At 37.9% G+C, this 14,886-nt stretch overlaps 1 protein-coding gene across 1 annotated transcript; it reads left to right on the top strand.

The window, feature by feature from the left end:
* Window positions 1–541: 541 nt before the first annotated feature.
* On the top strand, window positions 542–12,980 carry LOC149068281 (uncharacterized). Its single transcript, XM_089251918.1, has 3 exons — window positions 542–2,439; window positions 7,442–7,498; window positions 7,661–12,980. Exons 1-3 carry the CDS (start codon window positions 1,372–1,374, stop codon window positions 8,816–8,818), a joined length of 2,283 nt encoding a protein of 760 aa, XP_089108044.1. The 5' UTR covers window positions 542–1,371; the 3' UTR covers window positions 8,819–12,980.
* Window positions 12,981–14,886: the final 1,906 nt, after the last annotated feature.

Below are 14,886 nucleotides of genomic sequence, written 5' to 3'. Positions count from 1 at the left end.
CGTTTGAGTTCCACAGGAGCTAAAGCGGTGGAAACTCATGTTCTAGTACGTTTCCAATCCTAGGATACCTTCTCGTTCGTCGGTATTATTCTCCTAATGAATATGTTCCAGGTGCCTGAATCTCACATAGTTGTAGCTGACAAGATTCAAATCCGGACAGAATCTTTTTTTAAACATTATAAATGTACAATAGGCCGTAAAAAACCTGTCCCGATGCATTAGGAAGGGAAACTATCTAGATTATTCCTAGGAGATGCAGAAATTTCAAGGATACACGTAGAACATTGATAATGACTCTCATTTCAACGATTCCTTGGAACATGATCTTTGCTTCAAGAGATGCCAAGAATATCGATATTGTTTCAAGGGTTTCCTAGAATGTGGTAATTAAATCGAGTTTTCCTCGAGGTTGCGGAGATCAGAGATGTTTAGTAAATAAAGAATTTTTTGTTTCATAAGTTATGTGGTATACCACTTCTAAAGTGCTGATACGAGGTTGGCTTTGGTTAGTGAAAAAGACCACGGGCTTCCTGTGCTTTCTTTCTTGACGTACACCTCTGATTAATACAGCATATAGTGAAAATCGATGAAAATTTGAGGGAGGGGAAGAAAACGTCAATTATAGTTGCAACGTCAGCCTATGTTGCAATATTCTAATATTGACAGAAGAATAAAGGCTCTCATGGTCGGTGTCATGATGATAAGATAGTTTCGGGCTAAGAAACCGTGGTCTAATGAGATTTGAACTATCAAAAATATCGACCACGTCCGCAGTGAACTTAAGATCACTGTGATCCCCTTTTTTGTCCACAGAAAACCGAAGAGTCAAATAACAACTCGGTTGTCTTTGGATGGTCAAGGAGATCCACAGTGACTTTGCGTACTTCACGAACGGTGCCTTCAAATTATCTTTCACACCAAATATTGCAAATGGTGATTCAGCGAGCACAGAAACATCAGCTCAAAATATATTTTGCACAGTTCCGCTGAATACGTCCTCAGATGTGTGGAATGCGCCCGGAAATTTCATTGGACCATGGCTCTATAGCCCGGAACAATTTTCTCAGCCATATGAGAAATTACCTTCTGGATTAAACAACATTACATTGCGTTTCGTTCTTTTCTTCAGGTTTTTTGAACAGGATAATAACGAAATACCTGGGCTACTACAATGAGACGAAAGTAGAATCGGCCGTTTACTCTTTCGAAGACTCCTGTTAGCGCACTCTATTTAATCCACGTTTTGTTCACGAAGAATGATTGAAAAATGATTTTCAGAATGGATCGTTATTAATTTACTTAAAAGAAGATTGAAGTCACAGAAAAAAACAAATCTCTCTCTCTCAAGGAATATACAATCCAGAACTTTCAATGGAGAATAATGAGGCAGAAAAGACCGGAATAGTAGAGCTGAGTGCCGAAGCAGCGACGTACAAATGTGCTCTTTGTGACGAAGAATTTACAAGTAAATCTTGCCTGAATAAACATAAAGGGACACACTCAGGAGAAAAATGCTTCAAATGCTCCATCTGCGACAAGGCGTTCCGACTCAGATGTCCTCTAGAATACCACCAGAATGTTCACACAGACGAAAAACCTTTTCAATGCGTGGTTTGCGGTAGAGGATTCAAGCACTGCAAGAATTTAATCGAACACACTAAGGTGCACTCTTTGGAGAAACCTTTTGACTGCGAAACTTGCGGCAGATCATTGTCGTTGAAAAGCTCCATTGTGAAACACATCAGAACTCACACACAAGAAAAGCCATACAAATGTACTGTCTGCAGCAGAGGATTTTCACAAATTTCGAGTATGCAAACTCATAAGAGGCTTCACACTGGAGAAAAGCCTATTGAATGCGACATTTGTTTTAAGAAGTTTTCCCAAATCGCAAACCTAAACAGCCATATGAAAGTTCATACCAGGGAAAAGCCTTATGAATGTCCAGTCTGCAAGAAAGGCTTTTCCCATTCGAGTGGTTTGAAAACGCAGGAGAGGATTCATTCCGGAGAAAAGCCTTTCAGTTGCATTATTTGTAAAATGACTTTTACGCAGTCAGCTTATCTTCACCGCCACAGGAAGGTCCACTCTGGGGAAAAACCTTTCGAATGTGATGTTTGCGGTAAAACTTTCATCATGCGTGGTGAGTTAAAAAGTCATGCAAGAGTCCACAGCGGAGAGAAACCTCACGAATGTCCTGTTTGCAAAAGAAGGTTTTCACAAATGAGTAATTTGAAAACGCACGAGAGGACTCATTCTGGAGTGAAACCCTACAAATGCATCATTTGTTGCAAATGGTTCTCGAAATCATGTAATCTTCGTCATCATAGCAGGATCCACACCGGAGAAAAACCCTTCGAATGCCATGTGTGCAACGAACCATTTCGGTGCCAATCATCACTGAGAGTGCATCAGCATATTCATGAATCAGAAACGACGTGATGCGTGTCTGCTGTGGAACGATAATATGATGTTCCAGAAGCGGTGAACGATTTCTCCGCGTCTATCAATCCTCGCTGATATTCTTCATGGTGATGTACAGTAAACGCCTCGGTGCTTCAGTGACAATTTTCGAATATTTACTTAATATCAGTATTTGTTGATAAGATGTTTTTGAAATATCGCATGTTACTGCAAGATAGCAGCTATTTACGGGGTGGTTATAATGAAACTGACTCTTTTCACAGAGTTTAATTATAACTACCCAGTATAGCAAAAAGTTCTGTAGTGTTGTGGCATGTGTTCGTTGGGCATTTTGCCTGTTGTGACGTTGTATTTGTATTTGTAATGTCAGAAAATAAGCATTCTCAAATTTATTATATGGATTGGAAGGAAGATTAATTTTAGTGGTAGGTGTGTGCGTAATAGATAGTGTTGTATGGTTTAGGCATGTTTGTGTTGTATGGTTTAGGCATGTTTTCGGAAAGTTGTAGTAATGCAACTTGGAGTCAAGTCGGTATTACTAACAGTCAGTCTGCTCTTTCATGAAGCGAGCTGTAGGCCAATCGTGAAAAAACAACAGCAAGCTTTGTAGAATTGGTTACTAGGATGGGACTGTGTCCCCGTCCTCCCAAAACGAAGGTTCTTATCAAGACAGTACACTTGTACTTCTAAGACTGGAATAAAAAAAAATGCATCAATGTTTCAGGTGTAACGCACTTTATGCATTAAACTATCTTCTCAGAACTTATTGGTGCCGTTTTGTGCCAATGATATAAATTCATTTATTTATTTATTCATCATTCCAAAAACAGAGGAAAAAGTTCAGTTATAGTTGGAGAGAGTAAAAAAATGAACAAAGTGCACAAGAAAAACAACAGATAATGAATAGTGGTTTCCTTTTTTTTGGGCTCTTAAATCACCGATTGACTCAAATCATGATGTGTCTGTCCATTTGTGTATCTACATGAAGCATTATTCATAAAATCTTGCATTTCGTTGGTGGTTTTTTTATTTTTTTGATCTTTCAGGGTGAACCAAAAGTTACTAGACTTTCTGGAAATTCATCACTTCGTAATACGAAGAGTGTTTTTTAAAAATCAAATTATTAAAGGATAAAAAATCCATTAGCCACTCAAAATGTAAAACATTCACCCCACCACCTAATGATTTTGAAAATCACAATTAAATTTCAAAACGAATGGTCGGACCGGCTCAATATTCCGGAACGCGAAATTCAAAGTGTTGTAGTCACGGAGTGGTGCACTTAAATTATAAACACTGTCCCAGGTGCTACTGTCTAATCGGTCGGATATATTTATATGATTACTTCTGGAATTTTGTGGTAGTTTGAGAACCATACAAAAAATTATAAGCAGCATTCGACGGCAATCACCGAGTAAACACGCAACCGCTTGATACATAGATCTTCAAAGAGCTTTTGCTGAAGATAATTTACGTCCAGCCAGGCCGTAAATCAGCAAAACAAAGAAGTAGTGTTTGGTTCTTTATTAGAAAGCTCTCTGAACATTTGAAAATACCAATTACGAGTAGTATGTGATTTACATTCGAAATTATGTCATGAATTAGGATTTCGTTTGTTCTAATACGTTTGCACTCCTAGGAGGCCTTCTAGTTCGTGGGTGTTATTCTCCACATCAAAATGTTCAAGGTGCCTGGATCTCACATAGGTCTGGCTAACAAGATTGAAAACCTAAAAAGCCACTATCTACATCGGAAGTTCTTAACCGGTGCTCCATGCAAACTCCCCAGGGGCTCCGCGCCAGCTCGAGAAAAATACCCTAGTAAAGTCGGAAAAAATAATTATAAGTATTTTTGAATAATAATAATGAATCAGTAATTTTGATGAATTCCTCTGTAGAAATTGTATACCAGAAAGGGCTCCGCGAGTCAAAAAAGATCGAGAACCGTTGATCTAGTTTATATTCCTAGGTGATATACAAATTTGAAGGGTTGCACGTAGAACATTGATAATGGCTTAATGACTCTCATATTTCAATGATTCCTTGAAACATGATTTTAGCTTCAAGAGATGCCAGGAATATCGATATTGTTTAACGGGTTCTCTGGCATGTATGCGGAGTTGCCAAGTGCTACGGTTTGTCCGTAGTTTTTACGGTTGAACTTACTAAAATAACGGAGTTACGGAAAGAACCCCGACATTACAGAAGCGTTTTTATACATTCGATAAATGTAAATAAATGCAGAAGGATAATAAATCTGTTGGAAAAAGTTTTTTTTATTGTTCCTGCAAATTTTTTTTGCCAGAAAAAAATCCACTGTAAGTTTTTGGCACACAAAAGATAAAAATCAATCCCGCTGTAAAAAGCAGCAACTCTAAGAATTAAAAATAAAAGAAAGAATATATAGTGTCACGGATAGCTGTTTTGGGTTGATATTGCGGAGTGGAAAAATTTCCAGTTGACCTTGATCATGCATACTTGTTATACGGCTATTTTTCCTTCTAGTCGGATGGGTCTTAATTTATTGCCTAAAACAGCTACGTGAAACATTTAACTCCTTTATGGGAAGGGTGTTTTCCCGGAACAATTTGACCCTATAATGGTCTTTATCAGTGGTGCGCAAACTTTTTGAAGTGCGACCCCTTTTGACCAAAAAAATTTTGAAATCGAATGATTCTCCCACGTTGTTTTTTTTTTTTTTTTTTTTTTTTTTTTTGCCAGGACATTGCACATTCGTGTTTGTGGCATGACGGAGCCGATATATTGATTATTCTACAAGTAGAATTTGATAAAATCACATTGTATGATACATGGTAATCAGCTCAGGTGAATTCTTTAGTTCTAACATGTTTTTAAATAAAAATGAATTTCTCATTTGGAATTTTTTATTTTTGTGAATATCGGGCGAGCCCCCCTAGTTCATTGACGCGACCCCACGTGGGGTCGTGAGCCACAGTTTGCGCACTACTGGTCTACATGAAAGTACTCTGCTGGTTCTTCCGAGGTGGGGAAGGGGAGATAATAAATACATACATCGGTGTTTGCTTCCCCTCCCTGCACCAAGATGCAGCTGCAGTCGCTGTTCAAGATCCGGAGTCTCTGGTGTGCTGAGGGAATGGGGTGGGATGATATGTTGGTCTGACTTTTGTTCTTTTTATCCTCCACTCACACAGAAACAAGTTGCTGCTCCAGCCGCTGTACAAGATCACAGAGGAGGAAGGATGCAAGTTTCTCTGATTTACTGATGCCATGGGATGCTCTGTAGGCCATTTCCTGTCTTTTTTCCTACATCATCATAACTTATCATTCCCTTCACATTGAAAGGGAACTCAGCAATCCCTTAAGAGCAACCGGTAGCACACTGGGGGAAGGATGTTGTCCCAAGACACCATGCTATGGGGCATCAGCATCAATAGTGTTGAAGAGGCAAATGCAATAAAAGGTACTTCTAGAACCTCTCCTGACACCAAAATGGTTGGTCCCCATTAAAAGTGTGCTAATAGAAAAACTGAACATGGAAAAACATGTTATTGGAAAACTTTTCAGTGAATTGTAATTGCAGACTTATAAAAGTGCTTGTTATAAAAAGAATCGGTGCTGATAAACTTGGATTTTTCCATTCAACTCAAAATTTGTACATATTTCTTACTTATTTTATGTATTTGATATAGATCCAATAACATAAAACTGCAAATCAATTGGATCTTGATCAACTATCTTTTTAGCAAAAGTGAATCCTTAAGTTCTACGTGTTCCTACTTAGTTTTCTAAGATTTCATCAATTAGATTTAGCAGATGAATGAAATGAAATCTCTAAGAAAACTGTTAAATAACAAAAATTAAAACCAGATTGTAATACTGAGTTCATTGCTGATTAAGTTAATGAATCAAATGTTATATTTATCAATATAACTTTCCCCCATACAGTAGGGAAAGTGTCATACTGAAAAAGCAATATAAGTGATGTTGCTTTTCAGTATGGCAGCACTCCATTGAATTTAAATAATTAAAAAGCAACGCGAAATGGGGAATACTTATTTAAGAATGATTTAACAATATTTTCAGCATTCATAGAAATAACCGAATTCAAAATAAAATTGGGAAAAATACTGCAATTCGCAAAACAACAGTGTGGGGGGAGTCACGTCGGCTGGAATCCCCCGGCTGGTCAACATGCATTGCTATTGACAGCTTCCGTCCAAATGTTTTCAAGTCTGCATATGGTAATTGAATAAATTTTTCCTCGAGGTTGCTGAGGTTAGAGAGATGTTTAGTGTTTAGTAACAAAAGAATTTTTTATTTCATATGTGATACACTACTTAACTTCAAAAGCTCTGAAACGGGTTGGCTCTGGATCGTGAGGAAGGTCAGGTGTTCCCTCTTTCCTTTCGTACGTCTCTGATTAATACAGCATATAGTGAAAATCAATGTAAAATTTGAGAGAGGGGAAGAAAATGTCAATTATAGTTACCGGCCTCTCTCCCATTAAGAAATATTTGAAGTTATTTATTGTTGTGCTTCATCCGAAATTCTACGCCAATCAAAATATTGCAATATTAGAAATGACAGAAGAATGAAGGCTCTCATGGTCGGAGTCATGATAAGATAGTTCCGGGCTGAAAGGGGCCGTGATCCAATGGGATTTAAACTTCAGAAAATGTCGTCTACATCTGCAGTGGCGGTAAGCGTGAGATCCCTGTTGCTGTCCAAAGGATAGCGTGGAGTCAAACAATTTGGACGTCTCCGGATGATCAAGGAGATGCAAAATAACCTCACGCACTCCACCAACGGTGCCTTTAAATGATTTTGTGCACCAACCTTGGGAGAATTGATTTAGCTTGCGCGGAAACATCAGCTGAAAATATGTTTCGCACGTCAACACTGAAGACGTTTTCTTCAGATACATAGAGGATCTTTCCGAAAATGTCACTGGACCACGGCTTAGCCTGGAACCATCTTCTCAACAATATAATAAATTTGCTTTGAATCACTATATTGCGTTTCGTTCTTCTCTGCAGGTTTTTGAAAGGCTTGATCAGAATTCAAGGAACTACAACGAAATACCTGATGAGTTGGTGCGATGAAATGAAAGTTGAATTTGTCGTTTACTCTCTTGAAAACTCCTGTCAGCACACTAAACAATCCCGGTTTTGTTGATGTAGAAAAATCGTCTTCAGAGTGAATCGTTATTAAATTACTTAAAAGAAGAATAAAGTCACAGAAAAGAATAAATCTCTCTCTCACACGAAATAAACAATCCAGAACTTTCAATGGAGAGCAATAAGCCAGAAGAGACAGTGATAGATGAGGTTAGTGCCGAAGCAACCACATACAAATGTGCTCTTTGTGACGAAGCATTTACAAGTAAATCTTGCCTGGATAAACATGAAGGAACACACACAGGACAGAAACGCTTCAAATGCACCATCTGCGACAAAGCGTTCCGACTAAGATGTCATCTAGAATACCATCAGAGTGTTCACACAGACGAAAAACCTTTCGACTGCGTGGTTTGCGGTAGAGGATTCAAGTTCCGCAAGAATTTAATTGAGCACACTAAGGTGCACTCTTTGGAGAAACCTTTTGACTGTGAAACTTGCGGTAGATCATTTTCATTGAAGAGCTCTCTTGTGAAACATATCAGAACACACACTCAAGAAAAGCCTTACAAATGCAGTGTCTGCAATAAAGGATTTTCACAAAGTTCGAGTATGCAGACTCATAAAAGGCTTCACACTGGAGAAAAGTCTGTCGAATGTGACATTTGTTTTAAAAAGTTTTTCCAAATCGCAAACTTAAACAGTCATATGACAGTTCATACCAGAGAAAGGCCTTATGAATGTCCAGTCTGCAAGAAAAGGTTTTCCCATTCGAGTGGTTTGAGAGCGCACGAAAGGATTCATTCCGGAGAAAAGCCCTACAGTTGCGCCATTTGTAAAATGACTTTTACGCAATCAGCTTATCTTCACCGCCACAGGAAAGTCCACTCTGGAGAAAAACCTTTTGAATGCAACGTTTGCGGTAAAACTTTCTTCATGCGTGCTGAGTTAAAAAGTCATGAAAGAGTCCACAACGGCGGAGAGAAACCTCACGAATGTCCTGTTTGCAAAAAGAGGTTTTCACAAATGAGTAACCTGAAAGCGCACGAGAGGACTCATTCTGGAGTGAAGCCCTATAAATGTATCATTTGTTGTAAATCGTTCTCAACATCATGCTATCTTCGTCACCATAGCAGGATCCACACCGGAGAAAAACCCTTTGAATGCCACGTGTGCAACGAACCATTCCGGTACAAATCTTCACTCAAAACGCATCTGCAGATTCATGAGACAGCAACGACGCCATGCGTGTCTGCTGTGGAAGATTCTTCACGGAAATCGAATCTGATAACATGATGTAAGAATTCACATTGTCATAAATTACGGTGAATTTTATGGAAAAGGTGAACGATTTTCGCCGCTGTCGATCTTCATGATGATTTACAGTAAATGCCTCGGTACTCCAGAGAGTGACAATTTTTGAATATTTACGTAGTAAAATATTCGTTTACAAAAGTTTTGTAAAATATCCGATGCTACTGTGAGATAGCGGCTACCTTGTGATGTACTCAGTATAACTGATAGTTCTGTAATGTGTTGCGCCCCGGGATTACACTATAATAGTTTTATAATAAATTCTTTTATAAAACTTGACATATGCAACCAATAAGCTGATCAGTTGCATTTGCTCAAATGTAACCGATAAACTTATCGGTTGCATTTTTCTAGTTTTAAAAAATAATTTTTATAAAACTTCTATAGTGTAATCCCGGCCTTAGCGGCATGTATGTTTACAATTTAGTACTTTTTCGAATATTTATTTTATTTATTGAAAGTGAGCTTAATGTCATTTACTTATATAAAATTGATTTTCTACATCAGTGTGTTTTTATATGTTCTCCCCGAACACTTTTAGGCCAATCGTTACCAAATGTAGTACATAAAAATGTTTCGTAAGCCTGATCAATGATTTTTGAAATGTTTGCTTTTGTTACCGTCATTGGCGCTCGCAAGAGTCTCCCCCCCCCCCCGAGCCGAGATTATAGTATTATTTTGCAGGAAAAAACGTAACGCCCCGCTCCCTTTCAGAAGAAAAAGGAAATGGACCCACTGAGAAAATACGCTTATGGTTACCGTGGTTCCCTAACGATGCGTTTCAGACACACTTATCACTTCACAATGGTTTGTAAATTCTTTAATGCTTCCAGTATACTGAGAAAATCCGGATAGTGCCGAAAGTGAGTAATAATGCTAGTAATGAGATGTCTGGTACAGTGGAACTTCGGTTAACGAGCAAAAAGTTTGGACATATTTTGACTCGGTTAACGAGCGATTATTCGCATTACGAGCAAAAAATGCTTTCTTTGTTAATTTATTTTCACGTTATCGCAACTGAGCTGATGATTTTTTGCTTTCGCCCACACATGTGTTATGGAATTGCGGATAATATTCTCCCCTAAAGTCTCCGGTAAGCCTGCCTCACTCGGAAAATTAACACGTGCGAGTGTGAATATTTACATTTGAAGGCTATTTTAAATTCTACTTGGAAAAAACTGGGCTGATTTGAATTATCGAACGTGATTTTAAGGGGGCTAGCTCATGATCAGAAGCCACTGCTTTTTCTAAGAGATTGTGTGCTTGCGGAAGACACCATGGACTGAGGGTGCATGAGGATGGCATTCAAGAGCTAGTTGTGAAAAGTGTCTTGGAGTTGACGGTAGATGAAGTGATGGATCTCTTTTGCACGCACCAGCAAGAGTTTATGGACGGTATCTCATCTGAGGAAGAGAAAAATAAGATGTTCTCCACATAAAATGAGATTAGAAAGATGTATAGCAATGAATTTGTCCAACAAACATTGCGATTTCCCCCTTTCCTAGAAATCCCAAAAAGGAGGCAAAAGCAAGTGTCATTGCACAAGACTCTTTTTGAAAGTCGTGTAAAAAAATTAGTTTGCAAACAACAAGGAGTGTGTAAATTGTCCTAAATAATAGTTCTTTCTCTCGTCGTTTAGAGTAAGTTAATAGTCAATCATGTTTGTAAACATTATCGTATTGTATATTTATTTATGGCGTTATTTATATTATGTATATTTTAATGTAATATTTGTTATTATTATTGTATTTAATTATTGATTGAATGTCGTTTTTATTAGTCATTTTTATGCGAATGAATAATTTCGGAACGAATTACCAAAGTTTATATTATTTCCCATAGGGGAGTGTGATTCGAATAACAAGCTACTCGGATAACTAGCTCGTTCGTGGAACGAATTAAGCTCGTTAACCGAAATTCCACTGTAATAGTGTGTCTACTACTTTGAAAATTTTCAAAAAGTGAAAATATTGTAATCGGGAAATCTTGGCAGAGCTGCGGAATCACTTAGTTCTATGTTTTTCACACCTTTCTCAAACTACAAGAGGTGACTAATGTCTCAGCATATTCAAATCGGGCGCGGTAGTCCAGGTCGATAAGATACTCGCCTAAAGTACCAAAGGATGTTTAGAGGTGTTGCGAGTTCGATATCCGGTTCGTCCTTGTCAGAAAACTTTCCTGGCACAGGGGTACAACAGAAACGGCGACTTGACCGCAGAAAAAATTGTTACCGCAGGGAGCCCCCCCCCCCCCCATTGAGGGGTTAGCGCACCAACCTCTCGATGAGTATAAAAAAACAAGCCTGTCGTTCGGATTCGGCAATAAATTGTAGGTCCCGGTCTAATTAGTCTACGTGTGCAGAAAATGACCGTGGTGATGATGATCAAATGATCATATTCAAATCCATTACATTGATATCTTGGCTAACGAACGTCTAGATTTGCGAATTTTTCGGCCAACGAAGATTTTATTCGCGATATTTCTACCTCAGCTACTGAACATTTTGGTTGGCATGCATTCACACGCGCTCACATAACACAATAGCGTTGTGAGCTGAAATTTCCCGCGAATAATTATCACTCGATCCCGATAAATTTATTTCCTGTCTCCGAATCCTTTCCCAGTGCTCTCACTAACATTCTGGACAGCCTGAACGGTCTGGATACGCGTTCTTTCAGTGCTAGACTTCAAGCATAAAACTATACTATCATGGACATTTCAATGTTTACAACCATTTTCTGAAAATAATCGGCAGGAAACTATAAAAAGCTCAGAGGACCATGCATTGAAGACCAATGAACCCGACTGGATTGTGCACATGGTATAAAATGAGATCTCAGTTTCTCGTCTTGTAACTTCTCATACATCCACCGATCACTTTTTGTCTTTTTTACAGTGCTTCTATTATGTTTTATGAAATTTAAATTTTGGGCAATACCTAGATCCCATAGAAACCTATGAGAAAGAGTGTTTCGGTTATGAATGTGATTCCGGAACGAATTATCTTCGTTAGAAGAAGTATCGCTGTATCATCGAATATTCTATTCAAATGCGAAGTTGCCATTTGTCAGATTCTACTGTAATCATTACCTCTGATAAGAAACAAAGTGGGGGGAAGGAGAAGATGCGTCGTCCAGTATATACGGAATTCTGGTAGGAAAGGAGGATACGTAGCATTGTGCACTTATGAACTATTGGGATGTTCATCCCACCCTCCTCCTTCACAAAGCATATTGCCAAGAGAACTGTGACCTTAACCCCCTTCACGTATAGGCTTTGGGCAACAAGTCTGGGTGTGGTCGATATTAAAGTATTAGTGATAAATCTGGTAGCCTTGTTCGCACTTTAAAAAAGGAAGAATGGGAGAGAAAGAAAAAAAAAATAGAAGGGGGAAAACAGTAAAGTAGATAAAGTAGGCCTATAAGTATATTTCTTTTTCGCCCTCTCCGTACTTGTTCTCTTTCTCTTTTACTTATATACAGGGTGTTGCCTTTAAGTGGCGACAAACTTAGAAGGGTGATATTAGGCATCAAGAGGAACAAAAATTGCCACGTAGAACATGGTATCGGAAACCACGTTTAGTCGGTGGAAATCGCAAAAATACTTATAAATGGTGTGACGTCGAGTGTGACAAAAAAGCCAATAATAAGTAGAAAAAAATTATTTGATAGCATGATTACAACGCAGCCTGTGGTATATAAAATAAAATTCAATAAGTACAAAAACCATTTACTTGGGCATGATTATAATACAGCCCGTGCAGCACAGTCCAATATCGCCGACTAAACGTGGTTTGTGATATAAACTGCCATGTCCTGTGGAATTTGTTTTTCCTCTTGATACGAGAGGTTTGTCTTGAGTTTATCGCCACTTCAAAGCAACATCCTGTATAGTAGAAAAATACATTGTATGTGGGGAGGCGGTTCATAGGGTTTTCCCGATGAAGAGAAAAAAGGTAAAGAAAACACAGAAGTGGATTGAAAAAATTTCTTTCAGTGGCGTGTGAACGAGACATTTTGTATATGATCGTGAAGGGGTTAATAAACAGGAGCCTCATCATAGAGATTTTGAGGTCAGTTGTTGAGTTGATAATTGCATTAGGTCGTGAATCATTTAGACCGCCTTCATGATATGATGCGTCTTTTTTTTTCAGGTAATTGAAGTTTCTCATGAAAATCTGAAGGAGAAAATACCCATTCTTTGAAAGTGCAACCACAATTTTTCGAACAATATCGAATACTGCGAGAAAGGTAAATAACGAAGGTTCTGTTCGGAGCTGTCACTTTGAACACATCCTTGGTATTCTTTTAACTCTATTGAAATGAACGAAACATCTTGTACAAGATCACGTGATGGACATGATGTAGACGTAGACAATTCTGTTGTTTCGATCCCGGCTACATTGAGCGTGAAGCGTTCCAGTCCCATCTCTCATGATCGCTCCTATGTTGAAGGAAACACATTTTCGTGTGAGTGCTGCGGAAAAACATTTTCGAAAAGCTCTGACTTGGTCAAGCACATAAGAGTTCACACCGGGGAAAAGCCATATGAATGCGATGTTTGTGACAGAAAGTTTTCTAATATCGCAAATTTAAAAAGCCACAAAAGAGTTCACACTGGAGAGAAGCCGTATGAATGCGGCGTTTGTGATAAAACGTTTTCTACGATCAACATTTTGAAGAACCACAAAATGGTTCATTATAGTGAGAAGCCGTATGAATGCGACGTTTGTAACAAAACATTCTCTCGCATTGGAGATTTAAAGAAGCACGAAAGAATTCACACTGGTGCGAAGCCATATCAGTGTGATTTTTGTGGCAAATCGTTTTCCGAAATCGGAAGTTTAAGGAGACACAAAAGAGTTCATACCGGTGAGAAACCATATGAATGCGATGTTTGTGGTAAAAAGTTTTCTAGTATTGCAAATTTAAAACGCCACGAAAGAGTTCACACTGGTGAGAAGCCATATAAATGCGATGTTTGTGATAAAACGTTTACTCAGATGGGTAGTTTAAAGAACCACAAAAGACTTCATTCTGGAGAGAGGCCATAAGATTGTGATTTTTCATGGATCAAATCGAAATCCTTTGATAAACCTTCACAACAAGGTGAGGAGGATTTTATATTAAAACCTGGACACACACACACAGGTTTAGAATCTTTTCTTTCATTCAGAACGAATTTGTTGCCATCTGTTGTAAAAATAAATATTAAAATATTTAACATAAAGATAGCATCTGCATTAAATTTAAAGAAAATAATAAAATTTCAAATAATTTTTATGTTTAATGAATTTTTATTATTTTATTTTTAACCCTTAGAATTTCCTACAAACGCCAAGAATCTTTTCGGCTTACATAATTCATAATTTATCTCTTCGTTAACTTCGATTAAAATATCATATAATCGATATTTACATCAGTATAATATGTTGTGTATTCTTTTTTCCCCTCTTGTGTGAGTGAAAGTGAATAAATTTATTCTTCTTGTAAGAAAAATATACAATGTGGATCTGATCACAGTATTCGTAAATTCTACCGTATCACCTTCATCCATTGTTGCGGAAGCTATGAGCTTTAAAAAAAAACGCCTCTCTGAAAATGCCAGATAAATAAAAAATTATTACCATTATTCGACTGAAGCGCGCATGCGCTAGTTGCTCTTAGCCTCCATAAAAGCTATCCAATAAGCTTCTATTTAATCACTTATCGTGTGGACACTTTTAGAACAATCGGCAACTTAAAATTTAGTTACCAACTTAATCACTTACCGCGTGTAAACGGGCCTTTAAATCCCAATCTTTTTTTTTAAAACAAGTAATGTTTGAAACATTACATTGTTAAACTATTTTGAGATATTTAAATCGTTTGTATTGTCAAATTTTCGTTTGTTTCTGGCAGGATTGGGTTCCGTCCGAGGCAGTGGAGAGAGCAACAAGCATATGGAAATAAACAATTTTTTCATTGAAAGAATGTTTCGACCATGGCAAAAACTTCAGAAAATAATTTTGCAATATTTAGTTAAGTGAAAGCACATTTCTATGCGTGAAT

Source organism: Pholcus phalangioides, unplaced genomic scaffold, assembly GCF_987345545.1.
Source record: "Pholcus phalangioides strain wild (caught in Gottingen) unplaced genomic scaffold, Ppha-v1.0 ptg000027l_1, whole genome shotgun sequence".
Classification (NCBI taxonomy): Eukaryota; Metazoa; Arthropoda; class Arachnida; order Araneae; family Pholcidae; genus Pholcus; species Pholcus phalangioides.
The sequence above is the reverse complement of the archived record's forward strand: the minus strand, read 5'-3'. Positions and strand labels throughout refer to the sequence as shown.

What these genes read in the sequence shown, in the direction of transcription:
- LOC149068281 (XM_089251918.1), top strand. Translation starts at nt 1,372, where the DNA reads ATGGAGAATAATGAGGCAGAAAAGACCGGAATAGTAGAGCTGAGTGCC. An exon ending in TTCATGAATCAGAAACGACG is followed by an intron (nt 2,440 to 7,441) that starts TGATGCGTGTCT and finishes TCTTCTCTGCAG; the next exon opens with GTTTTTGAAAGGCTTGATCA. An exon ending in ACGAAATACCTGATGAGTTG is followed by an intron (nt 7,499 to 7,660) that starts GTGCGATGAAAT and finishes GAATAAATCTCT; the next exon opens with CTCTCACACGAAATAAACAA.